This window comes from Dermacentor albipictus, unplaced genomic scaffold, assembly GCF_038994185.2.
Source record: "Dermacentor albipictus isolate Rhodes 1998 colony unplaced genomic scaffold, USDA_Dalb.pri_finalv2 scaffold_13, whole genome shotgun sequence".
NCBI classification, from domain to species: domain Eukaryota; kingdom Metazoa; phylum Arthropoda; class Arachnida; order Ixodida; family Ixodidae; genus Dermacentor; species Dermacentor albipictus.
Window position 1 is genome coordinate 9,509,444 of NW_027225567.1, and position 27,764 is coordinate 9,537,207.

The following is a 27,764-nucleotide window of genomic DNA, read 5'->3' on the forward strand; positions in this document are numbered from 1 at the left end:
TAATCGGTTACACTAGGACAAGCAGCCTTGTATTCAGCGTTGAAACCACATGCGCGTGAATGTGCACAACGATGGCTTGCCGACACCATACACTATGTGTTCAGTTATGCCTCGGCCACATGCTCTGCTGTTCGTATTTCATTTGTATTTGATAGTACATCTGCTGTGGCACTTGCAGGTATGCAGCTCAATATAGCGTGAACAGGAAAGCTCCATTAGATGTTCTATGAACCTCCTGTACAATCGCCGACGGATTTTTCGGACTCCAAAAATTCGGACATGCTCGATTGTTCAGTCTGCTTCGCGGCACCGCCATTGTCCCCATAGACCATAATGTATAACCGCCGAAAGTTCGGATACCTTGCAACCTCTCGTCTGATTTTTCGGACACTCCTTGAGCCAACTCGATTGAGAGCCCCATGCACAGACTCTGACCGGTGCATGGTTCGACTTGCTGAATGCTATTTTTGTTCTGAATAGAGCCTCCTTGCTGTGCCACGAAGTGGCGCTACTGCAAATCCCTGCTCATTATCATTGTTTCTGCCTAGTTCGATAGAGTGGCTACAGCAGTTCCGGTCTCAGGTTAGTAAGTCATGTCAAGACAATCCAGCAGCCGATATGTTTCTTCCTTCATGCACGATGCTGCGAGTAGGCCACATTCTTCGTTTGTGTGATTAGTGTCGGCGTGACGGCGTGCTGGTTGCTTTGTGTGCTGTGTCGAGGTTGCGGTGATCTAACGCGGCATAAGGAAACATTGTGACAAGTGTCTAATGGCACCGGCAGTGCCCATGCAGACTGCGCTGGGGAATGCCGGCAAGCGGGTGCCGGGAGGCCCAGGATTTGTCGCCTCCCGATGTGCTCCCTACTGACGCCAATAATGTTCTGCCGAGACGTGCGCAGTGGATGCATTACGATTCCGGACACCATCTCCTTTGACAGTTTCCCAGGTGCTGACACTGCTGTGCTGACATGGGCAGAACTCGGCGACGGCGAGATCATTAGTCGAGTTTCTGCTGCACCGCCGGACGCAACTCTGAGTCGGAAGATGACGGACCATGTGCTATGCTGCCGTCGCATACGGAGCGTGTGCAAGCAGTGACTGTGCTTTCAGCCGCCTATAGTGACCGCAGTCCCCGTGAGGTCCAAATAAATGGTCGGTGACTGTATCCCTAAAAGGAACAGCTATTAGAGGTCACTTACATCCAGCTGCGACATCCTTTCAATGTTACAGCAACATGATCTGGATGGGAGTTGGATTACCCATAGATGTACTTGTAATGTTTGGAGAAATATAGATATCTATAGGATGTGTGCCATGTTTAAAATATGATTTTCTATGGTCATTTATGGGACATAAATGGTTCACTGGGGCATCGCTAGTCTGCATCATCATCATAGTCACCAGTGAAAATCGCATGTGAGCGACAGCAATGCCAGAACTTTTCGTGCCTATTATTGCCTTTAAAGCCTTTGTTCTAGCATTTACCGCCGTGCACAGCACCGTGTCTGCCACGTGCTTTCACGACTGCGTAGGCGGCGGCAAACTGGTTTTGTTTAGACTCGGTACGCGCATCGGTCGTGTGCCCTCATAACTGCGTAGTCGCCATTTATGATCGTGTCGATAACGACCAGGGTTTCGTCCGCAATTGAAGCAAATAGTAGTTTCGTTTTGACTGTGCGTGCGTTGGCCGTGCGGTTTTCTCCACAGTGGCGGCAACAAACTGGTTTTGTTTAGGCTCGGTACACACGTTGGTCGTGTGCCCTTATAACTGCGTAGTCGCCATCCATGATCGTGTTGACAACGACCAGGGTTTCCTTTGCAATTGAAGCAAATAGTAGTTTCGTTTTGACTCTGTGCATGCGTTCGCCATGCGCCTTCCGGAAAGCAAGGTTGCGTCGACAGCATCCGCGGCTTCGTCCGCAGAGGTTGTGGCAAGCAGTAGTTTTGTTTTGATAAGCTTTCGGGGATGAAGAGCACCGGCTATATCGTGATGGTTGATGACCAGTTCACTGGCGAAAAAATAATCGGGATGTGCATGCGGTAGTAAAAAACCTGTCTCGGATAGTGACCATGCGCTGCGGCCATGCTGTGAAGGTAGTTGCGAGGGCTTCGCCGCTGCGAGTGCTAATCATCCACGAGATGACGAGAAGTGCAGCTTCGGCACAGCTTTTGTGCAATATACAAACATGATTGGCCCATTTATTCAGTAAATAAAAGCGTGTTGATATAGTAAGCACTTGTTTATTGTTTTCTTGATACCCTCAATAATTCAACATTCGGTTAATTTGGTCATTTCTATTGGTCCAGCGAAATCCGAAATAACGAGGTTTTACTGCACTGTAACTGTCGATAGGCCATTAAGGCCATTAAATGCACAGGCAGGTTTGTAGGAGTCGGCACAAAAATGTGAATGTGCTTGTTACTGCACTTAAGAGGAAACAGGAGGCACCATTTCAAGGAGGTGCCAGGAATTCAGTCATTCACATGTGGAAAAAGGTCAACTCAAATGATGAATTGTCTTGTGTCTGGCCCTGTTGCTAAAACTTCGCCTCCGAGATTGCACAGGTGCTGATGCAATCTCGGAGGCCACATCTAGCAGCACCAGCCTGCGCACCGCACCGCAGCAAGACAAGTAAGTAGATTCAGTGGTCTTTCAATCCACCAAATGCGGTGTATCAAACCATGTGGTTAGCCATATATTTGATGTGCAAGGGCCAAGTATTAGTATTTGGTTTAGGATACAAATATAGCTCATTACATCCATTAGCAGGAAATTTTACTCTGTACTCTGTTATGATGAGGATTTAAATAGATGGATCTTCATTACCTATAACCATTATTTCATTATATTCTGTTTCTTTAAAATGCAGTCTGACTGCATTTGCATAGGGCATAACAAATATTGACGGTTTTCTGCTGGGATGATTTTGATCACTGCACCAAAGCATCCAGCCAAGCGTAGCTAGGCTCTGTGCTTTGATCAAGACAAGGTGTTTTGATCCTATTCTTCATAACTATGTGCACAGAAGTGCACACCCAATATGGGAGATTGGCTAAGAATCAAATAATGTTTGGTAAAGGTTACAATGCGGAGTGCTTGCTATCCGGGCATCTCACTCCGGGCATGCTCACAGTGGTACAGTAAAACCTCGTTAATTCATCCCCGGTTAATTCGGACGCACCGTCTGGTCCCGTCAAACATGTACATAACCCTATGGCACGAAACTCCCATTAATTCGGACATATTTGCTCGTACTTCGGTTATTCGGACAGTTCACGGAGCTCAGAAGCACGTGAGGCATATAGGACCGGGTGGCACTAAGGGGTGTTCAAATCGCACAGCCAGCGATGGCGTCTCCAATTCGCATGCGCCGATCTCAAAGGCCATGCTTGTATGTGCTGGGAGTGCCGAAAGGCTGGAAATACGTCAAGGCTGCCATGTTTATTTTATTGCTACATAATAGGCAAAACTACGCCTCAAAAAACATGGCGGCAATGACGTACTTCTGGCTTTGCAGTCGCTTTTGGCGCTTGGCACTACCTCTGCATCGCTGTGGTTATCGGCAAGGTAGTTATCGGTGTATGCTAGCAACCCTAATCTATACATACACACTTTTTTTCTTTGTATTGCTGTCCGCCATTTCCGACGTCTTTTGCTTGTGGAGTTGCGCAGTCTTTTTTCGTCGTTTTTACTGTGTTTATTGGTTTGTGTCAGGTACGTGTGCGAGGACGGCAGAACTTTTCTTTTTTCTGTTTATACCTTGTTTTTTACTGACATCATGCGTGTACCCGTCGCTTCATTGCCGCGCCTAGCCGCGCCGCGCAAGCCGCGCCACCATGTGCTCTTGTGCCCCACCGAAGTGGGCGAAGTATGAGGCGAAGGATTTGGCAGCGAAAGTAAAATATTGAAAGCCATGAAGGCAGGAGTGCTTCCGCAGGTCATAATGAATAAATTCAACTTGAAGAGAAGCATGCTTAGCATGTGTGTGCAAAATTTAGCTGAGATTCTTCAGCCGTAGGTCAGTGACAAGTTTGCTGAACACAGGAAGGGACTGTGAACGGCAGCACACCCGAAACTTGAATAAGCGTTATTAAAATGGATTGCTGATTCGCACGATGCACAGCTGCCCTTGAGTGGCCCCCTTATCTGTGCGCAGGCCGAAAAGTATGCGCTGAAGCTCAGCATCGAAGAGTTCAAGGCATCGGAAGGCTGGATCGACCGACACGGCCTCATCTTCCGAAGCGTATGCGGTGAGAAGGGGCTGGTAAATGAAGGTGTGGTGGAAGATTGGAGGGCCGGATTACCCCCATGCCTAGCCGATTATGATGCCTGCAACATTTTTAACGCAGATGAGACGGCCCTCTTCTACACAGTCCTGCCGGATAAAACCATCACATTTAACGGGGACCCTTGCGTTGGCGGTAAACGAAGCATGGACAGAATAACAGTTTTGCTGGCTGCCAACATGACTGGCAAGGAGCAGCTACCGCTAATGATAATCGGCAAAGCAGAAAAGCCGAGATGCTTCAAAAGCATAAAGTAACTTCCTGTAGACTATCGCTCAAATCGAAAGGTGTGGATGACCTCAGTGATATTTCAGGCCTGGCTGCGCTAACTGGACTGCCACTTTTGTGCAAAATCCCGCAAAGCTGTTCTAGATAACTTGTTCTAGATAAACCTGTTCTTCTAGATTCTAGATAAGCTTGTTCTAGATAAGATAAATTGTTCTAGATAACTGTAGTGCACACAATAATGTGTTGGGGCTGACAAACATACAGCTGCTTTTTTTTTGCCGCCTAACATAGCGGCTTCCCTGCAGCCTCTGGATCAGGGAATTATTCAGTATGTGAAAGGCTGGTACAGAAGACAAGTGCTTGAGTGCATGTTGCTCCATATGGAGGCAAAGAATATGGTGTAACTCTGCTCAGTGCAGTGCACATGGTGGCGCACGTGCGGAGCAACATGCTGCCCGCAGTAATTGCAAACTGCTTCGGACACAGCAGCTTTGCCCGTGATGGTGATTCTTTGGACGCCGGGGATGACACTCGCTGAGGAAGATGACACTCGCTTCGACAGACTTCTGCCTCCGGACGTACCGCTGGACGAATGCACCCACATCGATAGTGACGTTGCCGTTGTCGCTCGCCTCAACGCCGACAAAATACTGGATGTACTAGGCGACGAAGAGCCCGACTCTGATAGCGAAAATGCGCCCGTCATGGATGCGTGTGAAGTGCGGTGCCACACTGCTAAAGAGGCCGATGACGCCCGAAGTTTTGGACGACATCTGTGTCGTTTCTCCCGACAGTCTGTGGACTGCACCACCTACAGGAACTCTAAAAAATTTTGCTTTTTATGCAAATTTCTCACGCACAACAACCAACAATAACCAGTTATTTCATGAAGTAAAAGTATGTTGATATTTTAGGCATTTTTTGAGTTATTGTCAAAACCTCGTTAATTTGACATTCGGTCAATTTAGACATTTTCTCCGGTCCCGTGAAATCCAAATTAACGGGGATTTACTGTATCCAAATGGATGACACTGTGAGCAGCATGCTCCTATTGCTGCATGCAAGTTGAAAGCTTGTTTAGACTGCAGGGGTGACTCCTAGAGTTGTTCAGTTATTTTTAGTGGCACAGTATAGCTTGTTTTGCAGGGGTGCTGGGAGTTCAAGATCACATAGGATTTGCCGATTGGGGGCTCATGATTGCAGTTGACAGTAACTGAGTTAAGGGTATTAAAGGGTTACTACAGTTTGGCAATTTATTTTTTCAGAAAACAGACTACTGATATTAGAAGGGGATCCCGGCGATATTTCAATGGTTGTTCTTTAAAGCGAAGCTTTCTTTGCCTTTTCCTTCAACTTTCCAGCTACTGCTGATGCTGCTGCTGCTGTGGCTCCACGCCACGTCGGTGGTGTTTGAGAGTGTGTATACATAAAAGGAGCAGGGCAGAGCGAAAAGGAGATGCGAGAAACTCGTTTGGACCTTTGCATCCTATCGAATATGCACAATGCCCTCTGGAGCTCCCTGGGTGCCACATATTACCCTCTTGACAGCTGTAATTATCCGTGACCTCCCTCCCACGGCAAAAGCATTGCAGAAACTGCAGCACTCACCTTTCAATTAAACAACGTGCAAGTCCAGAGGGAAGCTAGATAGAATGTTACAGAGGAGGGGGGAGAGGAGGCAGAGAATTGGTAGAACCAACGCATTTGAAAAACGAGTGCAACGAGTGCCACTCTCGCAGTTCCAAAACAGGAGCGCAAGAGGGGAGGGGAGGTGACACGAGAAGGCAAGGAAACACTACTAGTATAGAATTTACAAAGAACTTGAATATATATACAAGCATAAAATTGCTTTTAGGGAAGCATAGGCAAGACTTACCTCGAAGAAATTAAAACGCACACGTTGTAGCCCTGCCTTCGTGCAACCAAAGTAATATCTTCATTGGCACTAACAGTCACTTCATAGGGTGGGTAGTAAACCGCTTGCAACCAGTGGTTCCGCCACTATATATGATGAAATGACAAATTAGTCAGGGTTGACAAACAGTTCAACATTTTATTGGCACATACGAATGATCACTTTCGATCAACATTATGATGTGCTTTACATTCAGCTTCGATGAAATCAAGCACTCGGAACACATTCACCTGGTTCATTCATGGCGCAATATTTCAGCTCAGAAAACTCCAATGCAATGTATGTTTGAGTTGCGAGTGCGACCGAGACCTGGCAGAGTTTGGGTCATACAGCTACTGCAACTTCCACTGTTGGACATTGGCTTTCTTGGTGGGCATTTTGGGTGTGCATGCATGCGAGTGTGCCATGCTGCGTAGACCAAAAGCAACAGTTTTCGCTTCTGTCCTCTAACAGCACTGTTCAGCAGCTGAATGTCCAGCTCAGCCAGGCTTTTTCTGTCTCCAATCTCTAGCAAGATTTGCATTGTCCCAAATTTCAGCACAGTATGACCCAGTTGAATGTACTATAATACAGTGAACACTTCCAGTGCCTAGTTTTGCTTGAGAAAGCACCCATGCAAAATCTCTATACCCGGGGTTCTCCGCAAAAATTTGAGAGGACACCTTGCAACCAAAGGCGAGTGCACACCACTAAGAACAACCCCCCTCTTTTGTTTTGTCCAGATACGATCATTCTGCTATTTTGAATTTTACATTCACCGAACATGAGCTCGCAACACATCCTACCGTGAAACTACGCCGAAAGAAAAAAAGCGCAGCTTGCCACTGCCGAAATGTATGCGAGACACGTGCTGGCAATTTAAATAAAGCGTTGGCCAATATGAGTGCTTTCTGTGTCAACATGGCAAAAGAAAAAAAAATAATAATATTAAAAAATAAATAAAAGATAAATAAATAAAATAAAATTACATTATGGGGTATTACGTGCCAAAACTACTTTCAGATTATGAGGAACGCCGTAGTGGAGGACTCCCAAAATTTCTACCAACTGGGTTTCTTTAACGTTCACCTAAGTCAACATGGCAGCATTAACGAATTGCGATGCTAGTTTTTCCACTTTTCATTCGCTTCTTTTGCTTGTCTTTTTTCACCACAAAACACAGTGCTGCGGCTATCTGAAGCTCAGCTTTCTCCTCTATACAATGGTTCTAAAATAATGGCATTGCATCCATGGAAAGCCCTCTCACCCAATACAGGGTGAGAATGCACAGTTTAAGCCCATTGTGTGCGCTTGACAGCTGCCATCCAGAGTATAATGACAAACAACCCACTGCCTACGATAAAAATAGGTGTGCCGGCGCTAAGCATTCTAGAGGCTAGTCCACTTTCATGTTCCCTATACGCCTTAAGTAGAGGGCAGGTGTGAAACTGCAACCAGAAATGCCTAAGCCTATACTAAAAGGGGGATAGCAAGCAGTATTGGACGACCTGGTAAACACCCAACCAGAGAAGAAGGAAGGTTACTAAAGGGGGCACAAAACGAGAGGATACGCCACTCATACAATAATTATGCATGCCTGCGCAGCTGTACCCCATCCGCTGCCTATGATGGCAATAACGTGTTGGTTATGCCACACTGGGCATCGCACAAACAAATTAAGCGGAACCTCCCAGCAGGAGAACTACTGAAGAGATGCGTAGCATTACATGGTGATTGGCGTGGCGCAGAATGTATATGTTTGGCAATGTAAATATGTGCATCTCTCTGCTCGTACTGCTCACGCATATATAAATCAACAATACATACTACATCAACATAACCCCTGCACACATCATTACCATGCATCACATTCCACACCACGCCGACTGCCATATAATGCTACGCAAATCTTGGACAGTTTCCATTCAGAGGTTCTGCTTAATTTGTTTCTACTATTTCCTCACCTGAGAAAGGAACACCTGAAAATCGGTGGGAGGGGGGGGGGATAAATTTTTATCAAGTCAGCCATTCTAATTCCTGAGTTCCCCTTCAAACGGCTTGCAGGTAAATCCGGAGTGGTAGGTAGTAAACTGGAGTGGTGAGCGGCATTTCCACCGCTGCCCACCTTCGGGACAACCCTGGTGTACACAGAATCTAGCTCCAGCATGGGACAGAAAACATTATATAATGCATAACACTTCGTGATTCACTCTAAACCTGAGGCAAGTAGCACAATAATTCTGGTTCAAATAACCTAATACAGTAGACTTTTGTCAACCTAAATCAAGATAATTTGACTTTTCCATTAATTCGATCTCAACTGAAGGTTTCCACATATTCTCATACATTTCTATGTGCCAGAACAATAATTCAGTTGGGGTGCGATCGGAGATCGTTGTTTGGCGCGTTCGTTCAGTTACTGGTGCGCGTGCGCGATTGGCCTACTCTGCACCGATGTCACCAGCCACGAGGAACGGCCATGTTTTTGGTAACGTCAAAATGACAACACGCTCCTGTCAATCATCGTGCAATCGAGCACGTTGTCTGCAAAGCGCCAAAACCGACGGGAGTTGGGAAGTTTAGAGCGATCATACACTCGTTACGAGACCGGCTTCACATGGAGTGTCTCGTGGATTGGATTGGATCCAACCGGCGGCTACGGCTGCGGAATGGCACGTTCGGATCCAATCCATAGTAATTTGATTCGAGAAAATGGTGCTTGCTTTGGGAACTTCGGTTGTGCTGGTGTTGCTTGAGGAGGGAGGAGGAGCGGGTGGAGGTGCGAAACGCATTGTGAGAAATGGCAGAAAGCAAATTCGAGTGTCAGTTTTCGTTTCTTGAAACAAATAGCGCATTGGTTGTACAGATCGACCCCATCATCGGGTGCCACCGAGCCACTGGAATGTTGTTGCTGCCTCTTGAAAAATACACCACTGTTCCCGACGTTACTTTTTTCTTTTTTCTCACTGTGTGTGACACCACCTAGGGACGACGTAGAGAAACTAATAGTTATAAATTGTGGTAGTCACACGTACTACTATTTGAAAATGTGTTTAAGCATGAGAAGAAAAAAATACATTTCTTTAGATAAAGATTTCATTTATTGGAAGACGAGAAATATTTTGTTTTGTATTATACTGTCTGCAAGCTGAAGACAAATGAGGGACGTAAAATTCCGGGGAGTTCCCTACTTGCCGATTGCCTGCTCTCTCCGGCCCATTCTCACAAATTTTACATACTGCCACTTTGCCATGCGTATCAAACAAAGATCTCCGATCGTGCCCTCGGTGCAAAAATTGGCCCAGTCAGTGAATTGAACTTGGCTATTTGGCACTTGGCTGTTTGGCCCGAATCTGCCTGACCCGAATAGTGACCCCAATCATAACCCCAATGGCTAGAGCATCTGTCTTAGCAGCGCTAGGAGACAGTGAAGGCGAAAAAAAAATATATATATATATCCTGCCGAAAGCGCCGATTTTCGGCCTACCTTAGGAAGATTACCAAGCAAAAACGACAGCTACTAATGAATGATTACCATATTTACACTTCTAACGAGCACACTTGTTTCCCAAGACGGTTGGTCCAAAAGTTGCCTATGCAGTGTAACGGTATGGCAACTACATGCCGCTTTGTCTTTGATTGCAAAAGCTAATCCAAAGAAGTTATTTTACATGCGAAACTAGCCAAAACAAATTTGTATCAGGTGATATTGGCATTCTCAAGAATTGCATGTACTGCAGAATGGACTAGCAGAGTGGTTTGTACAGGTGTGGGCGATCATCCCATTAGTGATAGTTGCAGTCATTCGATAAATAAGGAATGTAAAATGTGCAATAGACCATATGGAGGACAAGTTTTAGTCCATAAACAGCAATTAAGTGCTGCAATGATGTAGATGTAAAGTGTCAATCAATTTCCATTTCTGTGAAAATTGAGTTCACTGGTATCATCATTTTGTTATAATGCCAGAATCAAGGGCATGCCAATTTTTTTTAAATATTAATTAGACGCACATTAGATTTCTACTTTGAATCCATAAAAACTGGGTGCGTGTTAGATTTCAGAGTTTGTTAGAATAGGGCAACTACACTTAAACCACAATATAACAAAGTCAGTAAAATCAGCAATTTGCTTTGTTACATCGAAATTTCGTTGCATTAAAAATATACATTTTATGCAATATATGCCAACAAAAGTTTCTTACACGAAAAGGACCGCAAGATTATCTAAATTATCAGGCAATTGGAAAAAGCAAGTTTGAAAGGAAAAAAAAATAATTTTGTTGAATTTGAGAGTCGGTGACGAAGATAGTTTAAACCCATGTCGATATCTTCACATCTACACCACTTCCACCCCTGCGGCTAGTAGTGTCATTCGCAGTAGGATGATGATATCATGAAAAGTGCTAGCAGCGGTGAGCAAATGCTTCGTCTCCCTTCCGCTTCAACACAACCTACAGTACTGAACCACGTGAGAATACAGCGCACACGATTCCATGCCATCTCAGCTTACCTACTTTTTCCATACGTGGGAAATGTTGCTTGAATTGACGAATTGAAGTTTAGAGAAATAATAAAACACACAAATGGAATGTCTGAGTGTTTTTTGTTTGACTTCGCACCAAAGCAACAGAGATATACTTCCGCTTCGTCTGCTTGTTCCCACGGTCGTGCAGTCCCGTGCGCAGGTACCGAAACTATGCCATTTTCTACTGTGTTCCAGTGCGTGATGCCGCTCTGCGATCTGCTTGTTCTGCCTCAGTATTTGTGTAGGATTGAAATTATACTGCTAGTCATGTTTCGTTGTGCACAGCGCGCAAAATTATGCGCTGCATGAAACGAGACGATCACAACAGCTTGCGCGCCGGACATAAAGACTCTGGGAACACTACCTGTCATTGTCAGGCTCTATGTACTTACATCTAGCCAACACATTGCCATGAGTAGCAGTGCCATGAGCTCATGGCAATGTGTTGGCTAGGTGTAAGTACACAGCGCCTGACAAGGACGGCTAGTGTTCTCAGAGTCTTTACCTTGACCTATGTAAAACGCCTCAAATTCAGGCAGTTAGTACACTTCAGCCACTTCGCAAGGCACATACTGCTTTTTTATGGTTAACTGAACCCCTGAACCTGCCTGAGTGACAATCTCTCACTTTCTCTTCCAATCAGAGTACAAGTGCCAAACGCCTTGGCCAGATCCCTCAGACCAATAAAAATTCTGTACACATAGTGCAACCGATCTATTTTTTTTTTTCTAATCAGTGCACCAGCATGCACCCCCTTGCTTGCAAGACTCCCTTCACGATCTGCTGCACGCAACCCTGATTATACGTCTAGGATATTTGTTTCCTTTAGCCTATTGATGTTCTCAAAAGACTAAAATCAATTTTATATCGTTTACCAATGTTTTCTGAATTGTAATTGCTATTTATTGTTTGTCAGTTCCCCGTGAGCTTATATGATGCTCATGTAGTACAACTACTTATTTATTCACTATTTTTAATAAATTTTACTTTTGCAAGTCAGTGCCTGCATGTTTCCTCTTGCCATCATCACCTGTTGCGCAGCTAAAAAGGCGAATCACTATCGACATGCCCAGCTTTCTATTTTACTAATGCTCTTTAATTAGTAATGCAAACAGTAATTACTATTCCTATTTTTGCTAGCTAGACTAACAAGAATATTCACACATTAGCAGATTTATCTTAAACATAATATGTTAAACAAGCACACATCTGCTTATTCATGCAGTGGACACTGTTATGTTTCAAAATTAAGTATTCTGTAGCAACCAGTCACTTGCACGTACACAGTGGCTTAGGATACTCTGTATAGACTTACCGGTTGCGCTTTGCCAGAGGGGTGAGCCCAGTAAGGTGCACAGGACAAGTGGATGCTGTCCCTTGGGTTCATCTCCAACACCCACCACATCACAACAAGATGGCAGGTGCCACCAACTTTTATCTTTAGGTGCACAACCTCAGTTCCATTATATGTAAGTGTCTCAATTTCAGAAAAAACAAACCTGAAGAACACACATATAGCATAAAATTATATCACTAAGATGTAAAATAGAAGTGTGCTGAAATGAGCCTCCCAACATTAGGTCCAGTAAAGGAAAAAATAATTTCTGGCACATGAGAACGATGCATTAGCGCCAAACCACATGCATGCTTACAAGTGTACGAAAGCTTGTGCCCAAGTGCCTCACAGATCAGCATATGGTGCAGGACAGATCGTGCATGTTGAAGCGCAGCACAAGCCCAGATATCTTCTCTAGACAAATATTGGCGTTCTGGCTGCCTCACAAAATATGAAACATCTAGCAAGCCGAAAAAGTGAGCCAAGTGGACACGCGCTGGTGCGCGTCTTGTAGGCTCAAACCACCATCACTCGCGAGGCACGGCAAATGCAAAGCGCGTGGCCGCGTGATTTCGTGCGCCGGCAGGCGTAGGTGTAGTTTGGCCTTTGGGCGACTAAATGGGAAGAGTTTACAGGGTGTTCCAGCTAATGTAATGTTAGCCAGAGTTTTAAAATATGTGAATGCCATGTAGCTGGACAGAACCAAGGTAATGTTGTTTGCTGTCGCCTGGAGATACATACATATATTTTTTCATTCTGCCTAATTAAATAATTTGTCTTAATTAATCAACCTCTTAAATATTACAATTAGACGAAAAGTGTCACGGAGAAAATTGTTGAGCTACATGAAAAAAAGTCCTAATACAGCTTTCTGTTGCTGAATACGTGCTACATAAAAGTGTTTTTCCAAGCATGACAGAAGCCCGCAAATACATGCAAAGCACGTCGAGTGGCCAGTCGCGTGGCAATTTTGCTTGCATTTGCGGATTTCTGTCATGCTTGGAAAAATACTTTTATGTAGCACGTATTCAGTAACAGAAAAGCTGTATCGGGAGCTTTTCATGTCGCTCTACAATTTTCTCATAGATACTTTCGATCTAACTATAATATTTGAGAATATTAATTAATTAGGACTAATTATGTAATTAGGTTGAATAAAAATATAATCCGAGTATCTCCAAGCGGCGGCAAACAACATTACCTTGGTTCAGTCCAGCTACTCTAAAGGCTAAAGTTAGCTGGGCCACCCTGTATATACATATCATTACACTTCATGGACACTGAAAAAAAAAAAGGAAGGCAGCACATAGGACTGTCTGTAAAAGCCTGACACCGATGATGCAAAGGATAAAAAAAATTAAGAAATTCTGGGGTCTTACTGCCTAATACAAGATATGATTATGAGGCACACCGTAGTGGGGGACTCCGGGTTAACTTTAACCACATGGGGTTCTTTAATGTGCACCCAATGCACAGTACATGGGAGTTTTTGCATTTCGCTCCATCAAATGCAGCTGCCATAGCCGGTATTTCGATCCCGCTTTTGGGCTTAGCAGTGCAATGCCAAAGTCACTACACCACCATGGCAGGTGATGCAAAGGATCAAGGGCGAAATGAAATAAGTAGTATATTGAGAGATGTCTGCGTAAAAAATGTGACCAATAGACCCGAATGCCAAGAACACATCACAAACTACTAGTATGCAATGTGGACGGACTACATAAAAACTTGTCAGTTTAAGAAATGTTCCACAATGATGCTAAATACCACTAGTAACAAATATAGACCTTTTCACCGTGCGAGGAGGAAAGGGCATGTGGCGAGCCTTTCCTCCTCTCTGGCTTGTGCGAGTCAGTGCAGCGCTGCTTTAATGTGTTGTTGCGTGCTGCATGATGATTTGGAGATGTGTTAGCTTGTTCTCTGTGAAATTTATGTGACGGCAGTTCATACAAGGTCATCAGGGAACCACTAAGTGGCCTTTCAGTGTAGCAGTAACTACAGTATGTGAAGATTTCTCTTGGGTACTAAAACAAATTATGTGCATCATCAACCGTGATGTGTACCCATGTTGTGAACTATTTTGGCTGTATCAGTTTTCACTCAAAGAAGAGAACTGCCACCCGTGAAATGCCCGCGTGATCTGAAAAATCTTCTCACTATCTGATCCCTTGGCATGGGATGTAAAAGATAAACGTGCTTGCTGATGTGCAACCAAGCCACTGCACCCGCAAACATCAAAGCTCCATTAGCTATAAAATATTTGCATCAGCCCCTGGCATCGTTCTCATGTTTTTCAAGGTTAGTAGAGTTGAAATCACTATGCCACGTCTACACTAGCCTCCTATATAAGACTGATGGCGTTACTCAACACAGCGATCACTGCAGTTGATAAACCAGCCTGATACAATAAACTCAGTGTTTCGGCATTGCCTTTTTGCCCTGTAATGCAGTAATATCCGAAGGCAACCTCATAAAAAGAATCTGGGAGCGATTTTTAAGGACACAATTTCCACAAGATGGGCAAGCTCATTATAGAGAATAAGACAATCATGGAGACAAAGAAAAAGAACCACCACACACACACACACACAAAAAAAAAGGTTCTCAGCTTTCCCGAGAGCTATATGAAAAAGAAGTAGGGAAAAAAAATGTGTGCCAATGCCACAATAAGACCTCCCATGGTCATGCCGCATGCTTGGACAATGCGCTACATATAGAACAGATTTATAACCCAGTATCTACCACTCCTTTGGACAATCGTAGACCCAACAGAGGGTCACTCAAGAACTGTGCCATATTTACTCTAATCTAACGCGCAGCTTTTTTACGATAAAACCGGTTCAAAAGCTGCATGAGCATTACAATCGACTATAACCCTATATCTGCGTTACCATATGGTAATGGCCACCTCGTACGCACTTTTAGCCCTGAGTATGTCCGAGCACTAGCAGGGGCAGTGGAATGGGCAGCACACTCTGCGTGGCTCTGGCGGCGCTGCGATCGACAAATCTTGAAGAGCAGCAGACGAAACGTTCACATACACTGTGACGCACCTATATGCTTGGCGAGCACAGGAGATATTGTTCCGATTTTTGCTGGAAGCACTTCGTTTATTTGGTCTGTCTTCTCTGCTTACAAGCAGAAAATGAAATGCGTATTGTTTTTTGCCACAGATGCAAAAGCGGTCCCTGAACTTACTGTAGCACATCTGTCCTAGCCACTGGAACCTTGCTACACTGTCGAGAACATGGGCACTTTCAATCATAATTGATTCCCATCCTGATGAACTTTCTCAACACAAACAGAAAATGATCACTCCTATAGATTCAGCAATTAGGATCGAGTTTGTTGAGCTTACAGAGCTTGAGGGCACAGACGACAGTCTATATGAACTTGAGTGAGCAGATCTGGATCATAGATAATCCCAATCGAGTGACCGAATGACAGGGGAATTATACGTAGCTAGTCCTTGTAACATCAAAAGTAAGCGTAAATTAAGCTGTTAAGTAGCATGTTCATTTTCTCCTTGGCACACCCTTTAAGTTCGAACTTGTAATTTATGTAATACAACATGAATTTGTGCTGTCTTTGACATCATATATCACATGCCACGGTTCACGCACCACCAGTCCTGTATTAAAAACCTTAAGCAAAACGAAAATGAACTGACAGCTGCTGTCAAAGTAACAAGTGTGGTACCTACATAGACTTTATGCAGATGCAGGAATTCTATCTCTGTCTCTAATATGCATACGAAAATTCCCTCACATCTGTGTAACTCAATCATAATTTTCTGCCTTCTCCTGATGAATCTTGCACATGCGCTATGCGAACAAGTCAATAGCACTCTGCAGCATATTGCCATGGGGCAGGATAAAATGGACTCTGGCGAACCTTTTTGCGAATCAGTTACCAATTTGTATTTCTCCAGCTGGGACTGAACCGGAACGAAATCTGAGTGTGCTGAACATGAACCGAACCAGTATTTTTCCCAGTTTGACACTCAGTACAGTTGCTTGTGTATACGTATAACAACACACACACCCAGTATTCAAAATGTTAACAGGCAAACTGGTAACATTAGGAAGCTCCCAAAGCATATCAATGACCTAAATATACAATCAAATGCTTAAATATGACATTGCACTGACATCACTAGCACCACACATAAAGCATAAAATTAAAGGAAAGTTGGGCCTTCATTTTGTCCACTAATCAACTTCCTGCAAAAAAAGAAAAAGAAAAAAAGAAACGAGGCCAGAGTTTGAAAAGAAAAGTCAAGCAGTCTAAACTGGCATTGCATTAACCTTTAGTAAATCTTTAGTCACCAAGTGAACAACCACACAAATTACAATGTGAACTGTCATGTTATAATGGGTATTCATTCACCTGAAAATAGGCATGCGGTCAGTGACACACGCAAAATCATCCGGCTGCAGCTGGCTCAGCTGAATGTCATGCACAGCAGCGATGCCAGGGCAAGTTTGCACTGATGCAGGCACCTGGACTATAAGCTCAGGTGTCACTTGAATGGGATTTGGTATGTGGTAGCTTCTCAAGAATGATGACTCCACCACCTGAGCATACACTGTTGCTGCATGAGGTACTGTGATGCAATCACGCTGCAGGTAGAAGCAGAAGGTGAGACTGACAGGCATTATCAGCACAATAATTTTTACATCTTTGTGCCAAGTGCAGAAACCACAGGTGAAATACTTAATTTCTGGCCAGCTAGTGCCAGGCATATAAGTGACCACTAGGTAACAAAAGGTACCACTTAAAATTAACTTTTTTCGCACGCTTGTGTGAGCTCTTGTGATGAAAGGCCATGAACATGCCAGTGGGGGTGGCTATTAGCTCCACTTCCTCCACTTCCCCGACAGCCTCTCTCCCCACGCACACAGCTCCTCAAAAAACTTCACCGTATTAATTACAACAAAAAACCTCTCTAAACACATCCACACCAGCCTCTGCAGAATGCCCTGAAGCCACACAACATAAAAAATAATTGTTGCAGTAGCAGTACATAGTACTTACATTTGAGAATTGAGCACATAAAATTCACCTCACAGGGCAACTGCTGCAGCTGAAATTCTTACGACGTGTGTAAACCAACAAACAAATAGGATCCCACATAGTTAGGCGATAATGATGGCTGCCTTTCTCTGATCCACCAAAGATTTTAAGAAGACTTCAACTATTTTTTTATTATTTTGTAAGTATACATGTTCACATGGAAGAGTTTGGTTAAAGGGCCTCTCACCAGGTTTGGCCATTCTAAACAGATAAGCACAGAGTACACAATGTGCATTGACAATCGCATCTGCAAAGTTTTTACTCCGCTATGAGCCGCAAGAACGGCTGAAATTTCAAAGCTAATGCCATGAGCCCTTGTATTCAATGAAGCCCAACTACCAGCCAAAGAGTCGAGGTCAGACATAAGTGTGCCTACGTAATTTGCATTGCTAAAATGTCACCCACCGGGACGAGTGACCTGCAGAATTATTCTAGGCTACAGCAATTATTTATTTGATCTGTTGCTTTACTAAATGATTTTCAGTGTAGAGAAATAATAAAACCTACAAACCGAATGTTTGCGAGTCTTAGTTTCCCTCTGTGCTGTAGCAAGAGGAGCGTACTTCAATTTCGTCTACTTGTTGCCACATAATGCAGTTGCACTCGTGGGAAACCAAATTATCTGTCATTTTATACCAGGTTCCACTGCATATTGTGGTCTTTGATCCACTTACATCTGCCTAGTGCTCATGTGATACTCTGTTATATCGCTAGCCAGGTGTTGTGCACAACACGCGATATCAATTGCAGTGCGAAACACTACAAGTGAAACAGCTCACGCATGAGACCGTCACCCGAAGTGCATCGCGCAGTAATAGTGGAAGAGGGAAGAAGAGAGAGGGAGGAAAAAAGGGAAAGGAGAGAGAGAAAAGCAGTACACCTGATCATCAAGTTTGAGGTGAATCTTTGGCTCTGGTGTAGGAGAACGCAGGGAAGGAATTCCGCTATCAGAGGCTTGGCAGAGCGAGTGGAGAGTGATGTTGGCAGTGAAGCTCGCCCCTCAAAATCATAGGTTCAATACACTTCAAATGTTGCAAAAGGATACAAAGCTTGGCGAGTTGGTACGGTAACATGATCTTTGGTAGCACTCGTCTTGTCTGTTTCTAGTCTGTGTCCGTGTCCCTTCGCGCTGCAACCCAAGATAATGTTTCTATCTCTGTTGTGAATAAATGAACGAATTGCGTGGCAGGTTGCTTGTGGCGAAGAAAAGGCAGCAGATGGCGGGAGTGCGGTTGCTTGGCAGAACAAGCGCTTTCAAGAGATCATTGAGTGTTTCTCTCCAGACGACGTTTTCAACGGCAATGAAACGGCGTTCTTCTATCAGTTGTTGCCTAATAAAACAATGAACTTCAACGGTGCCAGGTGCAAGGGCAGAAAGAAATCACGTCTTTGCGTATCGGCTCTGTTCTGCTGCAACTCCACGGGCAGGGAAAAACTCAAGCCGCTAGTCGCTGGCAAGTCTGCTAAGCTGCGCTGCTTGAAAAATGTCCCGTTGCCTTGCAACTACTGAGCCAACAAAAAAACGTGGATGACGCGAGAATTGTTCACTCAGTGGCTGCGCTGCAGCTCGACGACACAATGAAGATGAAAGACAGAAAATTATCCTCATCGTTGACAATTGCTCGGCACATATCGTGAATGTGCAATTGAGCGTCCCTTTTTCCCTTTCCCCAGTGTAGGGTAGCCAACCAGGCTCAGTCCTGGTTAACCTCCCTACCTTTCCTTTATCATCTGCTCTCTCTCTCTCTCTATGCCCCCGAATTGTACTTCTTTGCTCCAACCTTTGAACCAGGGCATCATCACATGTGTGAAGGCCCAACTTTGGAAGCGTCTTGTGCAGCGCTTTTTGATCAATATTCGACTGAAGCTGCCCACACAGGTAAACGTCCGTCAAGCTGCAGAAATGCTTACAGGGTCGTGGTGAAACATGAAGGCAAGCACGATCAGCAACTGCTGGCGAAAGGCAGGCCTTTTAAAGGCTTCACCTATGCCACAAAACTGCGATGACACAGAGCAGGTCAACCCAGAACTGTGGAATGAGCTTACCGAGAAGCTCGTCGTCGACACCGCGGTGACCTTCGATGATTACAATGACAGTGACTACATCCGCGGAGCTCACCAACGAAGACATCGTGAATAAAGTGTGTGAGCAAGGAGATTGCAGTAGTGACGAAGACGATGCCGACACTGGATCAACACACAAAGAGGAAGAGACTGTTTCCAGCTCGGATGTTTTAGTTTTTCAAGAAAAGATGCGATCATTCCTCGGGCGCTGTAATGATGTCCCCGATGAAGGTCAAGGATGTGGAGGCGTTCATCCTGCAGCGCTTGCTGTATAATTGCCAGAAGATTATTGACTTCTTCAAGCAATAAATTGTAGTTAAACTGTGCCCAGCGTTCTTGTTTATTATTTACGTATGAACAAACACATCTGCTGCAAAGGTATGTAATTTTCCTTGTGTTACATTACTGACATAAAATATTTTAAAAATATATTGATTTTTCAGTACTACGATAATTCAAATCAACAAATTAAATTCGGCGGTCCCGCGAAGTTCGTTGTAGTGAGATTCAACAGTATTTGTGTAGCCATATCCACATTTTAGACTAAGCCTCTTAACACACCAACCAACACAAGTCTTGCAGACACATATACCATCATTCCCATGAAAGCACAGCGCCCCTTAGGGAACTCCCACAGACGGCGGCGCCAGATTTCGCACTAGGTGTTACAGTGAAAAACTCTATGGGTGCCCTGCCAGAGCATTGTGGCGTCGTGTAAGCTAGGACTCTCGTCATGCCGAAGCTTGGATAAAAAAGACCGAGTGCTCAGTGTAGAAGAAAAATTGAACATGTTTCGTGCTATCGAACGTTGCACGAAGAAGTCGGCGCTGGCACGTGAGAAGGATCTACCATTGACTACGGCGTGTGGCATATGGAATGTGAAGAAGTTGCTTAGCACTGCTGCAGAGTAGCAATGCCGGCAGTTGCCTTCTGCAACAACTTGGCAGTTGCCTCTGTTGCAGAAGAGTTGCCTAACGACAGTGATGAGGTCAACACGGAAAGCGACAGCATGGGCGATTCAGGCCGAACAGTGCAGAAGCTGCGTGTTATGTCAGTCTCATGAATGCAATCATCGCGACGAGAACAGCACCCTGCAAAAAAAAAGGTGCCCCCCCACTTCTGTAGTGCTACCGCACCCATGCAGGGAGAATATGCAATGCCAACGAGGAATCTGCCATGCGAGTGTTTGCCGAGAAGAGGGGGCTGGCTGAAAAGCTGGCTTGCAGCTTCAGTAGGTTTGAGGCCACTGCCGTCGCTGCTCGGCCGCTGCGGCATCAAATGAAAATAAGACTTTTGTCGCATGAAGTGGATAAATACTGAAGGTTTTGGCCTTTCATTGCACTCTAGTTCTGTTTTTGACTAGTAAGTGGGCGATCTCAAGCTAGTTCGGTTAAGCAGTACAGTCGAACCTACTTATACAATATTCAAGTGCCACGAAAATCCCATTGTTATAACTGATAATTGCTGACCAGGTTGCAAGAAAAAATCAAAATAGAGGAGATGGCAGAAGAGCTGATCTGAGAAAACTATAATGGTGGGGAGGCCAGTGCCCCTCCCCACCACCTTCCTCCATCCACATGCCGATTGTGTTGACTCGTTTAATTGCTTCCTGGGCGCTCCGATCGCGTGTAACAAGCCGCGACTGTCGGCGTTCAAGAATAGCACTGCTATAACAACTGGAAAGAGGTGTCACGGATGGCAAGCGATGTGCGAGCACCGCCGAGGCATCGCTTTGTTGGCCCCAAAAGGCCCTTTTAAAAATTGCAAGAAGGCTGCCGCGGCAGCCTGTCAGCTTGAGAAATCCAGAAGAAACGCCGAGGAGAGATCGCCACAAGCATCTCGCCACATACTTCTCACTGGCTTGCACGAGAAAAACTTATGTCCGTCAGCAGCCTTGCATGCTTTACTCAAAGCTTGTCGACATCCTCCTCCAAGGCATCCAGATGCTCTATGTAGTGCAGTGGAAGGTTCCTCGCGAAAACGAAGCCCTGGAGGGATCATCTGCCGGGCCTCCTGTGAAGACAACGTTGAAGCAGCCTGCGCTACTGTGTCATCGCTGCTGTCGTCGCCGTCGCTGTCTGATGCAAGCACTTTCTCGACGATCGCCTTATCGGTTACAAGCATTTAGTTTCCCAATCAATAGCCGTGCGCTTTCTTTTCAACGACAATGTTGTGCATTGCTGATGATTTTGACGCAACCAACAAAGACGAACCCATATAATCAAGCTGTTTGCGGAACTGCGCTGTATGAGGAGCCAGTGAGCAACATGCAAGCAATCTGCGAGTGGCGCAGTTGATGCTGTCCATTCATGTTTCGTAGGGTGGTACGGCGTAGAGCTATGCACGCAGCCCGTTCGTGTTCGGAGGGGTGGAAGGGTGATGGGAGAGAGCTGCATGGAGATGGCTGGAAAATGAGCGTGTGGCAGCTGTTGGAGCAGCCGATCATGCAGCGGCTTGAATTTCTCGTTTTCTGTTTTTTCTTTTCAAGGATTTCACATTTCACTACCTTTCGGCTTGGACACCCAGCAGCCACAATTCATCGTTGACAATGTGGCATCGAGGCATTGTAGTAAGCAGGTTATTTCACCATGGAAAACGTACAAAAGTTGACAGTGCCGCAGCTTCTTTGTTATAACCGATACATTGTTAAAACTGGTATCGTTATAAGTGGGTTCGACTACTACCGTGTAGTACATACTTTTTCCAAGCTCCAGACAACTATGGTTTAAAGAGGTTTCACTTTATAACCAAAATTTGCAATGGGGCCTGGTGAGGTGCCCTTTCAGGTTCAGGGTGCTTCACAAAAGGTAACTCAGTGACAACTGTTCAAATTGCAAAGTCAAAATGTTGCTGAAATTTCATTACCACACAAGACGTACGAAAGAGCTGTAAAACTGAAGACTGTCACACTTGATTAAGATATGCCTGTCAAATTTAATAATCGAAAGCACAATGAATGGGTTACACATGTACAGTATTGCAAACAACTCCATGTCAATTACTGCTTTTAAAACACAATGTATGTCTATGTGTAACAAGTAAGATAGCAAGAAAGCTGGAAATGCTTGCCTACCTCCGCAAGTCTACAAAGTGCATCAGCAAACGTTTTGATGGCACCTTCGCCAATTAGCTCCGTGTCAAACACTTCTGCCACAATGATGTTTGCTTTCTCTTTCATATCTTTGCCTGTTGAAGGGAGAGATTAAAAATGAGATAAAAGACATCGCCAGGTGTGTATTCAAGTAGTTTAGTTTTTCAGCATTTAACAATTATAAAAAATTACTGATAAACTATGCTAGACAACCTCCAACATGATCAAACAGAAGGAAAGTGAATTTTTGTCTCACAATAATAATTTTAAGTACTCTTTCTCCCCACAAGCAGTAACTGGAATACCTTACGTGCCGATGCTGATGAATACTTGAAAGCATCATCTTTTATGCATTCATGATGGCAAATAACAGTGAAGCAATTAAACTGCCTTGCTTTCTGTTTCAAACTGATTTAACACTACTAGGTAACTTCACTCTGTTTTTGTACTATCCACTGCTCACTGAGCAGGGAACAGTATCTATGCTTTTTTTTTTCCCATAAGAATCTTTTTGGTAAAGCAATTTCTTTCAATATGCATTGATTGTTTGATGGTGCTTCCATTTTTGCACATGTCACCCATTCATGATTAAATAGGTGGTAAGATATTCCCTAAGCTTCCTTACAACTAAGAAAGTTATGTGTCAGAGACAAATTCCTTATCTCACTAACAGTCATGGAAGCAGCTTATCTACAACCCTCATGCTTTTCACCCAATGTTTTCCTTTCAAGAAAGCAAACAGTGTACTGTGTGCTCATGCTAAAAAAAAAAAAAAAGGAAAGCCGCCAGAAGAGATGCTGTGCTTCAGAAAGTACAACCAGTTTTAAACTAGTCTCGACACTTGTCAAAAGTTATATCAGTATCAAAAGGAAAGACTGTATTTAATAATGAGAGACAGCCAACCTGTCATCTAGTCCTAGATGTCAGTAAGTCAGCAAGTACCAAAAAATATTCATAAGACTTCTCTGAAAATGAACCACCTTGCACCGCTCTACATTCATGCTGTTTTTGAGAAAGGCGCGGAATATGTGTCTGGTAATAGAACGTGTACTTTTATGAATCTTTCCAAGAAAATGTTTCAAATGCACCTTCTTTTAAAAGGAGCTATCAGCAAATGCTGTCCCACCATGCACAATTTCACAACTTTCCCATTTTTTGTAGTTGTTTCTATTCCACTAAAAGCAGTGATGTGCTGCCATAGAGCAATGCCTACAACGTTTCACACATCAATATGCTATGCTGTATCAAAATGACCTACATGACCAGTCCTTTATTACACTACTCAATGTTGGAGGCCGTGCCACCAGTGACACTGTTTCCTGTGACTAGCTGGTGCCATATTTTATCAGCAAGATTCCTTGTTTTGTTTTACCTGATCTCACTATAGTAGTTGCCACCATATTTTGACTCATTTTGGACTGAAGTCATATTGTGGAGGTGGTGTTCAATGCACCACCATTCAAATTTTTACTCATGATTGTTTTAGTATTAATGTAGGTGAAGACATACTTCGCAGTGACAACACTGTACAGCCTATGTTGAGACAATTTTACTGTACTTGCAAAGAATTAACAGTGTCTTATAGAAGGCAGCACAAAACACAAATGCACAGGACAGGCAAAAAAAGTGAAACCTCGGGGATTACAAAATAGTCCACTCTGGAGGAAGTGACACAACTCAGGCAAACAGCTGTTTGGTAAAATGGTAAATTAACATTCGTCATGGTGTTCTTTCATATGATCATCACTCATAATATTTGGTAAGTAATAATGGTAATGCTGAGGAAGCTTTTTTTTTTTTACTGTAGGCACTATTCGGCCACGATGTTTAAAGAAATGTAGCAGTAACCACATTTGTTTGTTGGTGCATCACAATAAAAACAAAAAGTGGCAGGGATTTCAAGATGGTAAGGGAAAGGGCAAATAGTACTTTGAGCGAAATTGTAGGCTACCTGCTCTGTGTACAGAAACAGCATTTTTCTCAGGTGCCCACGATAGCAATGCTTAGAAACTAGACAGATTCATTTACTGTGCTCATTAGGTTCACTGGGCTTTTTTAATGCTACAGCAATTTAGATCACAATGAGAAATCAAATTTAAAATTAAATTATGGGGTTTTACGTGCCAAAAACACGTTCTGATTATGAGGCACGCTGTAGTGGAGGGCTCCGGAAATTTCGACCCCCTGGGGTTCTTTAACGTGCACCTAAATCTAAGTACATGGGTGTTTTCGCATTTCGCCCCCATCGAAATGCGGCCGCCATGGCCGGGATTCGATCCCGCGACCTTGTGCTCAGCAGCCTAACACCATAGCCACTGAGCAACCACGGCGGGTGATGAGAAATCACTGATGCAACTTAAGACAGAATGAACCACAATGTTCAGTTGCTTTCCTTTTATGTGTCAACACAACACACATTGTAGCTGACAAAAAATAGCTTCACAGACCAAGCCAGAAAATTTGGAATGCCAGAATCTAAGGCACTTTATTGTGCTGTTGAACACAAAAAGGGTAGTTTCCACCACTAACAAAAGAAAGGAACAGGCTGACTGCCTCTCAGCAACAAACTTATTAACAAAAATGAACAATTAAGTGCTGGACTTCAATGTTTGCGCCCGATTAATCACAACACAAAAAAAAGGTTGCTTCACCACAATGCTGTAATTTTTCGTAAAGGCAAAAATTAGGGGCAGCACCTAGCGTATTTACTCGCATAATGATCGCACTTTTTTTGTCAGAGAAATTGAAGCAAATTCAGGGGTGCGATCATTACGCGGGTTAAATTTCCCGGGAAAAAAAAAATTTTTTTTTTTCGTCCGCGTTTGCTGCGGGATGCGAGATTGCGGGTGCGGGACACCAAAACAAAAATGGCGGCTAGCGGAGCGAGCCGAACGCGCCGAACGCGATTTTTTTTTTTCTTCTCGCGAGTACATTACGTGCATTGAAACAGTTTCTTCCGTATTAGTGATGAATAATATCGTTAATATAGGCAAGTTTGCGGCAATAACGTAGCCATGTCCACTTTGAGGGGACAGAAATAGGTGGGCGCGCTTAGCTGCCAGTGACAGAAACACATGACGGGCATGCTGCGGAAACTGCGGCATCTGTCTTCACTACTTTCCGCTAAGGGTGGGCGAATATCTTAGCTGTGTTACAAGCGTCGGCGTATGAATAGGGTACACTTTTAACGTATCAGAGTAAACGTGGCTACTATCATTGCCGCGCGCGATTTGTTGCGTGCTCACGAGTGCAAAAGCAGATAAAAAGAATCGAAATGCGCCTTTATTGTTTTTGTTGACATCAGCCATTATAAAGGCAAGTTTGGTTGTACCTCATTTTGTCATGGAAGTGCGGAAAGTGATGAGAGTAATGAAATGAGGCATCTACTTAAGAATGTTTAGTGCGTGCAGGCCGCTTGGCTTGTCTTGAAGAGTCGTTCGCGTAGCATTCGACAGGTGGTAAGCGCGATCATTATTCGCTAGACTTAGCACACGACATATCGCTGCGGCAAGTTCGGGGTGCGATCATTACGCGGGAAATAAAAAAAATCGAATTTTGACGACAAATTTTAGGGGTGCGATCATTACGCGAGTGCGATCATTATGCGAGTAAATATGTCTTAACATGCGGTAATGGTAATCTACTTGCTTGGCCAATAAATCCAAAATGCATAGCAGCTGTTTGGGCACTTTGGTGTCTCACATTTCAAAGTCCTGGCCTACAGGACAAAACGTACACTGTGAAGCAAGTACAGAGATTTAATTTTCTATGGCGTCCATTTCTCATGAGCAAATCTGTTGCCTGACAAAGGGCCTGTACATGTTAGTTCATGCCAATTTTTTTTTTCAAATTAGTTTTTGCTGTCAGAATACCATACTAATGCAGGAATAAGATACCTTTTTGTTTGCATAAATGTGTTGCAATGCAATGGGCCACGCAATGTTGCATACGCAATGCAATGGGCCATCACCAGTTTCAACTATGCACTTGCGCCAGATATGCCTTCTGCATCTGTTGCACAGTCCTGCTACATTGCATATGGAGGGCTAGCATGTTCTGCAAACATGCAGGTTGTATTGAAACAGCATTGCATTGCATAAAACATATCAAGCACCTATGAAAAAACTGTTTAACCTTAAGGCTACTGAACTACTCTACGAGCTTGATGAATGAAGACATTCTGTGATTACATTGCAGAGCCGTGAATTTTTTTCCAAGTTTTGTTTCCAAGTTTCCAAACTTGAGCGCAGCCCTATGGTACATATTTTCATTTCAGGATATACTGGTTGGCACAGACAATCTGTATTGTGCGGCACATTGCAAACAGCAATGCGTGGTGTGACTGCCTTGCTAACAGGGAGATCGCAAGAGGCAGCACGTGGGTGACATGGCGCAGATTAACAGCTGCCGCTGCAGCCAAATCTCGGTTCATGCAGTGCTTCGTTTCCATATAGTATGGTGGACGCGCTCGACGCATGTCATCGATGAACAGACGATGGCGCACTACTCTGGCACCATCTCCTAGAGTTGTCATCGCAGAGCCCGTCTTGCGCAGCACTATGCTTTTCTTCTCATGGTTTCGCCATACCCTACTCCTCCGCTTTCCTCCTTGCGCTCTCTTTGCTATCGCCATCTTTCATCCCCCACTGCATTTCAGGTTCTCTTTCATCCTTCGCTGTGCTCATTCGCTCGGTTACGTCAAGGGATGGCTCCATCACTCAACGCAGGAGTTTATGCCTAAGAGCTGCACTCTAAAAACCATCAAAAGGAGCATTACATAATAAGTGCATATGGGTCTGCGGTGATTTTGGAACTGTTGGCACCATTATTGTGGCTTTCAATGTGGCTCAACAGGAGGCAGGTGGATTCATCATGCACTTGTGTGTGTTTGAATGGGTCATTTTTACAAGCTCCTGTAGTAAGAAGTACTTTTTCCTAACTACACAGTCACTTTTCATCACAGTATGGTTTAAATGCGAATGAAGAAAAAAGAAATAGTGCAATAACAAACACCGCACCCAGTTCTTGAGTGTAATAGAGGTATAGTTTACCATATACTTTTGACATGCGACCATTTCTATGTGGGACCGTCAGGTCGTCGCATAAGTGACAGGCTGTGTGAGCATGCCCACTTATAACAATACTTAACCCACTTATACCCACTCATAACAATACTTAAGTGCCACGAAAATTCCATTGTAGTAACCAAAAATTGTTGCATGCGACTAGATGCATGAAAAATATCAAAATGGGGAATGGC

At 44.1% G+C, this 27,764-nt stretch overlaps 1 protein-coding gene across 13 annotated transcripts in view; it reads right to left on the bottom strand.

Moving 5' to 3' along the window:
• The window catches only part of LOC135915887 (protein arginine N-methyltransferase 7-like), a 143,401-nt gene that overhangs the window by 43,258 nt on the left and 72,379 nt on the right, over window positions 1–27,764 (bottom strand). For 11 of the 13 annotated variants that reach the window (XM_070528600.1, XM_070528599.1, XM_070528593.1 and 8 more), the window contains 4 exons: window positions 22,487–22,599; window positions 16,663–16,895; window positions 12,253–12,436; window positions 6,393–6,517 (listed from right to left, as the gene is read on the bottom strand). In XM_070528600.1, the coding sequence (XP_070384701.1) occupies window positions 6,393–6,517; window positions 12,253–12,436; window positions 16,663–16,895; window positions 22,487–22,599 (655 nt within the window). The remainder of the gene's footprint in view (window positions 1–6,392; window positions 6,518–12,252; window positions 12,437–16,662; window positions 16,896–22,486; window positions 22,600–27,764) is intronic. The other 2 variants (XM_070528603.1, XM_070528604.1) reach the window with 2 other exon arrangements.